The 8,784-nt window shown below is 37.2% G+C and overlaps 1 protein-coding gene across 1 annotated transcript in view; it reads right to left on the bottom strand.

The window, feature by feature from the left end:
* MTMR7 (myotubularin related protein 7) overlaps nucleotides 1-8,784 on the bottom strand; it is a 42,293-nt gene that overhangs the window by 581 nt on the left and 32,928 nt on the right. Inside the window, exons 8-13 of the mRNA XM_017816423.1 lie at nucleotides 8,293-8,402; nucleotides 6,293-6,418; nucleotides 5,475-5,524; nucleotides 3,593-3,793; nucleotides 2,249-2,389; nucleotides 269-395 (exon numbers count right to left, since the gene is read on the bottom strand). Of these exons, the coding sequence (XP_017671912.1) occupies nucleotides 269-395; nucleotides 2,249-2,389; nucleotides 3,593-3,793; nucleotides 5,475-5,524; nucleotides 6,293-6,418; nucleotides 8,293-8,402 (755 nt within the window). The remainder of the gene's footprint in view (nucleotides 1-268; nucleotides 396-2,248; nucleotides 2,390-3,592; nucleotides 3,794-5,474; nucleotides 5,525-6,292; nucleotides 6,419-8,292; nucleotides 8,403-8,784) is intronic.

Genomic DNA, 8,784 nt, shown 5'->3' with positions numbered 1-8,784 from the left:
AATTCCTTCTGAATTACAGAAGGATTAAACTCACTTTCAGTAGTACTTGTGCACCAACACAGGTAAAATTTCATCCTTAAAGAATAAAAGACCACTTCTGTGTCTTAATGCAAAACATTCGTGACAATTTATCTGAAAACAAAGACGACATATGAACATCCTCATTCCAGAAAAGGATTAGTGTGTAGGTGACTCCGCAGCATATGGAATTGGGTTTCATTTATCATCAGTTACCAAGTCTGGGGTATCAAGCTCAAGTGTTTATTACCTCTCCTAAGACCTCCAGCTCTTCTTCCAGCTGCTGAGTTTCTTCCTTCACTGCCATCAGATAATCAGTAACTGACTGTCGAGGATGCAGCCCCTTTTCAAAGCGGTTGTACATACCACTCCAGAACCTGGAATTAATGGGAATGTCAGGAATTTTCTTTTAGTGAGGTAGCATCATGAGACATAAATGCACACTCTTTTTTACTTTTTTTTTTTCCCCAGACATTGTTCTAAATGATCCATCCATGGCTTATGTGTCATTAGAGTGTATACACATAAATTCATAGTGTATTTGGCAAGGTTCGTTGTTCATTTGCATTTGCTCTGTCCTGAAGGTGCAACTCTGTGGACATAAGCACCTTGAACCAATTTTGATATGTAATAAAAAGAAAGATGAATGTAGCTTTGACTTAGATCACATAGCTGAATGCAAAATTTTGTGGGTTTTTTTTTGTATTATTTTGTTGTTCTACACTATGGGCTCCAGTGCAATGGTACTTATAAAACAGCCAAGGGTAAAGACAGTTTTTCATATTCCTAGTTCTCAATTGTTTAACTTCTCATGAAGTCAACTTTGAGATTCTGTATGCTTGTTTTTGGCTGGGGCTGGGGGGGGGCGGGGAGGTGTAGATAGTTAATGGGAGGGGGGTCCACTGTAAAAAAGGGTTAAAAATCATGAGTAAAAACCAGTATGGTGTTCTGTTCTCTTACAGTTTAAACTGACATTTTAAACTGCCTATGGATGAAGCAATTATATACATTGGCAATTTCTCTTCCTGTTCTGTGAAATTACTTGACAAACCTTTAGTTAAACAGTTAAGTTGATTTTTCATTTTCAGGAGGAAAGGACTCTAGCTTACTCTAGGGCTCTTCTGTCTTCTGCCTTCCTGACACTATGGCCACAGCCAGACTCTGAGTGTAACCAGTTCACCAGACAGGTTAAGTAGCTGAGCCCTGCCATCAGCTGCAGCTGTCTAGCCAAGTAGCTGACAGATATTTTTGGAGCACGTGCGTGCTCATTGGTGGCTTATTATTCCTATCCCAATAGTATACTATTTAATCACATTCCCCCTTAAGTTTATCATCTGATAGCTCCTGCTTGGAAATCTTTATGCACCCAAGTAATTCCATTAAAATCAACAGGATTACTCATCCATTGGAGGATCTGTTGTATCAGTACTTCTTTTATAAATCCCACTCTCCCAAAGAATACAATTAATGACTATTTTTAAATTGTTTTTAAGCCTGGTATAGTAGACATGAAAGAATTAAATTTCTGTAATTTAGGATTTTTATTGAGTTTTTAACAGGTGCTATTACTTGCAACTGGAAAACAAACTGATCAGTTTTACTTAAATCACAATTTTCATGCATTTTTATTAAAGTTCTCCTTAAATGTGTTAAGATTAATGGCACAACTAAGTCAGAATGTCAATAGTAATGTTTCAAAAAGGATGATATTTTGTTACATTTTTAAAAAAATATCAAGTAAAACTTACTTTGAGGTATAACAACAACATGGGGAAAGTCTCCTTTTTGTTTTACTAAACACTCATTTTAGCAATCTTTTAGCAATATTTTCTTGAAAAGATCCTTTTTATTTTTGACACCAATTGATCCAAATAAACATCAAAAAATATTGGGATGGAAGAAGTTAAAGCAACTATAAATTTAGAAATCACAGACAAGAACAGAATTGAAAGAGGCATATCTCAGTGGAAGAAGTGAGTAACCATGAAATTAGGACACACAACTATCAATATAGCTTTAATCTTAAGCTTCTTTTCAGACTAATACTCTGTTGTGGAATCGTGCAGAGGTGTTTGCTGACTATGAGCACACAAGGAGCAAACACATTGTATCTGAGATTGAATTTACTCTCTATAAACTGCCTTACAGAATGAGAAATACTTGTATATGAAGTCACTCTGTTCTGTACTAACGCATCCTACAATTTTCCGTAGCAAGTGATAGTACCTACTTGTACAAGAAGTTGCATGGAGCTATCTGTGGGTGCAGGGTCCCTTGGTTTTGGCTGTGGTCTGACCTGTATAAAGGATTCAGGTAATCAGCACGATTTTTCCACAAGTGAGCCCATAATGAATATGTTCGTTCTTGGATTCTGAAAAAAAAAATAAAAATATATTAAAGTGTCTGCTACAGTTCAGGAATAGCTAAAGCTTAGATGGAGCATTCTAGTCCTCTGTACTCCCCATTTACAATCAGCTTCCTTACCAAAATCAGACTTAAGTAAGAAATATAGAGAAAGAGACCCATATTCCCTTGTTGATTATGAAAGGCAAAATCCAATCCATTTCCCATGAAGCAAGAGCAGCTGGAGAGAAAAGGTGGAGAGACTGGTTCCTTTGCAAGGTGAAGAGGATCACTTGCATAAAGTAAGCTTTCAGGCTGATCTCTGCACCAAAAGAATGCCCACATTTAAAAGCACTCCTACCCCACTGAACTGCAATTTCTTATGCAATTGGGTCTTGGGATATGATGCTCTGTGAAGGTTTTGATTTTAAATGGACTGTGGCACTGTGGCTACTCTGCACATAAGCAGTGAAAGGGACCAAATGCCAGCAGCCAGCAGTAATTGCCACCTTCGTCTCATTGCTACTGCTGACATGATCAGGGTACACGAGAAAAGTGATGGATATCATCCTGTATTGAGGACCCAGGGCCCCAGGAAATGGATACAAACATCAGCATTGCCGGGAATGATGATGCTGTCTCTGTTTGGGCCTAAGGGCGGGAAGATTAATTCATAATTGCTTTGGGGCCGGGCAGCAGACGGATAGTTTGCTGACTCAGTCCTAGGGAGGGCTATCAGACAAAAAGGCTGTTCATGAGGAAGTACCTGAGAGAACAAAACTAAATGGCCTGACTTGAGATCCAAAGACAGGTTAAAACACAGAAGAACAGTAACTCTTGAACTGAGAACTTAACTAGAGTTAGTATCATCTTAGAGCTACAGGGACAGCTTGCCTTGTATGTTGTTAGTGCTGCAGTAAAGGTAGGCCCACATGGCTGAAGGACTAATGCTCTTGTCTGTTTTCACTAATCCTGTCACGCACACCATGGATTACACTCCCAGCAGAGCTACACTGCAGAGGATCAACTTTTTGTGGTATTAATCTGTGTTGCCAGAAGAAAACAGGCACCCTATGCCTTAGGAAAACACATACATGCTGACTGGATGTTAATGTCAGATTGGAGTCAGACTGCAGGTTAATGTCTGACTCCTCAATACACCACCAGCCACAGACCCCATATGTAAATATGCTACTAAAGAAATCAAATGCATAACATGCTACTTTCATACTTCAGCTCTCGTCTCTCCTTCTGGCTGTTACACAGGAAATTCCCAAACTGGCAAGAATAGATATGATGCTGTATGTGGATGAGGAATCTCTCATTGAATTCAAAGGCACAAGGAAACTGTTCCATTAATTGCCAAACACATTCAATGAACTGGTCAATAACAGGTGATATCTCCTTTGGATCGCCATCTAAATTGCCATACCTGAAACAAGACAAGATACATTTAATTAAAACCTGAATTCTTGTAGGAAAACTGAATTAACACTAATGAAAACAAACCCCTCACTTCTAGTGTGCAGCTTACATCATAGGCATTCATTTCTAAAATCTCAACTACTAGTATATTTTTTTACTTACAAAAATGATGCAAGAATCATGGAGTAGAATGAAGGCAGAATTACAAACAAAAAAAGCCTTTTATGGGTATCTTGTTACCTTCCCCCTACAAACAGCTGACTGTTGCATAGCCATGTTTTAATGCTATTAATATGAAGTTACACCACAGTAATATGTCATTGTAAGAATGACTGCTATGACTTAATGACAAAAGTGTATCTTAAGACAGTCTCTTAATAGCAGACCATTCCCCAAACCAGAAAACAGCAGGAGAGGTACAGAATAACCTTGGCAGAAAATAGGTTAAAACTGCCCTCTCTTGGTGAAATTTTTAGAAGGTGGGAAATGTTTACATGCTGTAACTGTCAAGTGAACATCAAATTTTCTATCCATAAAAATGCCTCTTAGAACCACTTGCAATGAAGAAAAGGAGCCTCAAAATATAAAACACATAGAAGTAAAAAAATATAAGTCTACATAATAGGAAGAAGCATTTTCAATCAATTATTATTCTTGTCATGTGTGCGTATTTATGTATATATGTATATATATATATACATGCCAACAGAGTGGAATTCCTTAAACATCTAAACTTGAAACTTCTGATATTATTATCCAAGAAAATATAGCAACACTGCACAGCAAACCAAAGCTACTTGTGGTTATTGCATTTCATAATACCTTTTACCACTGATAATCATAGACAACTGACAGTATCATGTTAAATGAAGTAATTCCTGCTGGAATTTCACAGGTGGTATGGAGCTGCACAGACTTCCTGAAAGCTTTATTGTGTTTTTTGAAACTATAACAAATTTATATTCAAATCAAGCTATATAATGTAATTAAACCCAAATATAAAAATTGCACTTTTTATTTTTACAGAAACTAAAAGGAAATTCAAAAAAGAAAGAAAATGTGAATATTTATCCATGTTTAAACATATAAAGTCTTCAAACATTACAGCACTTACATTGGATGGATGTTCAAAATAACTTGCCCAAATAAATTACTTTCCACTTCACTTTGCCTGACGTTTCTGAACAAATTCTGCTGGTTTTGTTAGAACAGAGTGTAATAGGAAGAGTATGTTTTATGTAAGAGATAACTCACAGGCATGCCTAAGATTAAGTACTGTCTTGGAAGATGTAGACTTTGCTGAACAGGGACTTATGTGCGGAGCCTTGGCACTACTGAAAGATCTGCTGGAGTCCAGAGGGATTTTGCAAGCCACTTACATACTACTTTTCACTCACATGGACCTCTCAGTGCTCACAGCAACTGCAAGACCAGCACTCGGGATTCCCAGTAGTGGTTTTGGAGTGCAGATACAAGAAAAGATTGATACAAAAAGATTTCCTTTTGACTTTTCTAGACAGATAAATTATATAGTAGGAGAAAAAGGTATGGCAGTTTCCTGAGGGCATTCTGTTGATATGCTTTGTAAGGCAGCGAAGGAGTAAAACTGGAGTGGCAGCAGATACTGACAACGTAAACACACACATACACACACGCATATATATATGAAAACCTTACCACCACCTTACCTGTGGTTAAATTTGTGACCAAAGGAAACCCAATCTTTTTCAATTAACACCTAAAATGAGAATGTTGTGTTCAGTGTTGTGGAGTAGAGTCGACACATGTTGAAACAGGCAGAAGAGTGGTGTAAACAAGCAGCATTGGAATCCCAATTAATTCTTAGAATAAGCAGTGACAAGCAAGAATGATGTAAGGAAGCAGTATTAGAATCCTAAATAATTTTCAGAATTAGCAGAAAAATAATGAGTGATGAGCACTGCTGCAAGCTCAGGGAAAGCAGCACTCTTCATGGATGCAAACAGGATGCCAGTATTTCAGCACAACTTCAATTAGCTTGCTTCCTCACTTTCTAAAAAGAACTTATAAATGTCTCAAACATCTTTTTAACATGTGACCAGTAACTTGATAAGCATTCCTAGATGCTTTACCACTGCTGATATACATGGGAAAGGAACAGATTTTCCAACATAGCTGCTCATTGCAATCTAATGCCTAGAAAACACACACTTCTGACACTCAAATTTATAATGTTTACTGCAAATGAATACAAATTCTTGCTTGCACAAAAGCTCCTTGGACTGCGAGAAAGTTTCTTGGTCTAAGTTAGGAAAAAAACAAAAAGGTGCCCAACTGATCCCCACCTTTGATAACACTTCATACAGAAACTGGAAGACTTTAATGTGGACGGATAGAAACCTGCCTTCCTACTTAAAAAAAAAAAAAGGTATATTTAAGGAAAGTTTATTTCCCATTTCCCATTAAAAGATATTAATCTTAAGTGATGCCATATTACTTTATTTACTCTGTAAAAGAACCTGCTTACCATGAATCCCTTCATAGTTCTGTAATATGGATCCAATAGAAGGCTTGCTACAGAGCAAACCTGGGCTGTCCTATCCCAGCCATCAGAGCAGTGAACAAGCACACTCACACCTTCCTCAGCCACAGCCTAAGGACACAGAAAAAGTCAGAAATTTCACAAGCAGGGAGGAAGACAATGGTAAGAGGGGAACAGTGAGATAGCGCCATAGAGCATTAATATGGGAACTGGGAAACCTGGTTAATTTTTTATTCTGCAATGGAATTCTTGAATAATGTTGCGTGTTATTCCTTTTATTTGAAAAGTCTTAATTCATTTCATCCTGTGCAATATGGTGATGGAGCATCACCCGTTTAAGTCCCACTATAGGAGGATGTGGGATTTGTTTCAATTAAATACATCAATCTGTCAGAGCGGACAAGTACCTACAGCAGATTCAGATGGAGTTAATGCTCTAACTCACATACCAGTAACAGAATTGCCATACTTAAAATATGGCTCTTAATTTCTCATCTTGATGGTAATGTCAATAAGGGCAATTTTTGCTTCCAATGCCAGCACTAGCCTGGATGTTATTACAGTACACTGCATTGCACTGATGACATACTGCAAAGATTTGTGGGGAAACCTGTGGTAGTGGTAAACTCCCATATCTAATAACCAAGATTTTATCAGTATCTTTAATGTAAAAACTGGTGAGAGAGGATCCCATTTTATACATAAACACATAAAGAAGAGATGATACTAAGTTCTCCAGTCTGGTGTTGCATTATTTTTAGAACTTGAGGGTTGGTTGTTGGGGTTTTTTTTAGTTCTAAAGGTTTTGGCCTTTGTCATTTCTAAAGAGAACTAAATTTAGGAAGTAGAAAATAAAATAGGTTAAGAAAGACACTGCTTAGAAAAATAAACATTTAAGTTAAATTTGGGCTTAATAGGGAATGAGGAATAATAATAAATTTTCTATGTTTATCTCAAGAGACAAGTTAATTCTACTAAAATAGAAGCCCTGTGGGCAGAGGACCAAGAACTAAAAACTGGGAACTGTACAAATAAGAATGGTTCAAAATGCATGCCCAAGGAGGCACAAGGCTAACAAGCTTATCAATAAAGGATAACATTTTTTGACAGAATTTGAAGACTAGCCACTGGGGAAAAGTTGGCAAAGCTAATGTAAAAGACCTGATTTCTATTAGCTAATGAAAGGTAGTAGAGCAAGACAAACAAGCAGTTAGTGAGGAGGGAAATCCACGAAGTTTTATCTATATGGTTGTATGTAGCACATCATACAGTTGTATCATACAGTTGTATGTAGCACATCATTTGAATAAAATGCCCTATAAGAAATTGTAATAGTAATCTCAAAAATAGCAGTAAAAGACAGAGCACAAGGAAGGAAGTAATAAAATTAAAGCTACTGTTGGTAAATGACAAATATCTGCATTACTTCGGGTGGGATTAGGAGAAATAATTTCTTATTAAAGCCAACAACTGTTTTCTGGAATATTTCTCAATTATATAAGAGTAGAAACTGCTAGAGAGTTTGGCCATGGCAATATACAGGAATTGGTCCAGGAGGTGAATTTAGTTGGTTGCCTGATAACTCAGAGGGGATAACACTTTAGTTAATTTTATATAATACCAGAAACCTTCAACAAAGATAATGTCCAGAAACCAGTGGAGGAGGCAGGGGAAACAGGGAAAGGAACTGTAACAATCACTGCTGGGGAGTAAAGTAAGGACATTCAAATGCCTGGCATAACAAGTTAAGGGCTAGTAGAGGCTTTAGTACAAAAGGACACAAGCTTTTTTTATCACATCAGCAAAAGGTCCACACAACAGCATCTAAGAAACATCTCTCCTCATACATGATGCATTGCAAGATGGGCTATTTTCAGGTATAACATCACTGAAGAGATAAAAGAAGTTACCCACAAGCAGCGAATTTGATCCTCACTTTCTGTGTCTGGTTACTGCAAGTTCTGATCTCATTTTACACACTTTACCTTTGCAATAAAAATGCCAGCATCCATAATGGCTTTGATATGCTTCAGCCAGCCAGAATTTTCTAGGCCCCATAGAAAGTCGCTCATTGAAGGTGATTTCAGCTCACAAACTGCAAAATAAGCTACATTTTAAATGTACAGTAATTAGAGTCCCTTAAGCATCACTGACTGTTCAGCCTCAGAATTATCTCTTCTTCAGATATCTCCTGTGTAAAACATGCATCTTTTCAAAAGAATGACTAATTCACAGTCAAACCTCACCATTGAAAAGGCACATATATTTAAGAAACAGGGCTTGGTCAAATTTCACCCAGTATGTTGATTTAAGTTAAAAAGAGAAGCTGTCATAAAGTCTATTGCAAACAGTTTACCAAATGCATCCTTCTGTGAAGCACAGATTTTCCAAAATTTTGCTGGGAGTGAAGTTTTCAAACTCCTGGGAGGGGCTTGTGTATTTAATAATGAGGGCTTGGAAACAGAAAGCACATGATT

This window comes from Lepidothrix coronata, unplaced genomic scaffold (genome assembly GCF_001604755.1).
Source record: "Lepidothrix coronata isolate B3197 unplaced genomic scaffold, Lepidothrix_coronata-1.0 Scaffold0, whole genome shotgun sequence".
Taxonomy (NCBI): domain Eukaryota; kingdom Metazoa; phylum Chordata; class Aves; order Passeriformes; family Pipridae; genus Lepidothrix; species Lepidothrix coronata.
This window is presented reverse-complemented; position numbering and strand designations above follow the sequence as displayed.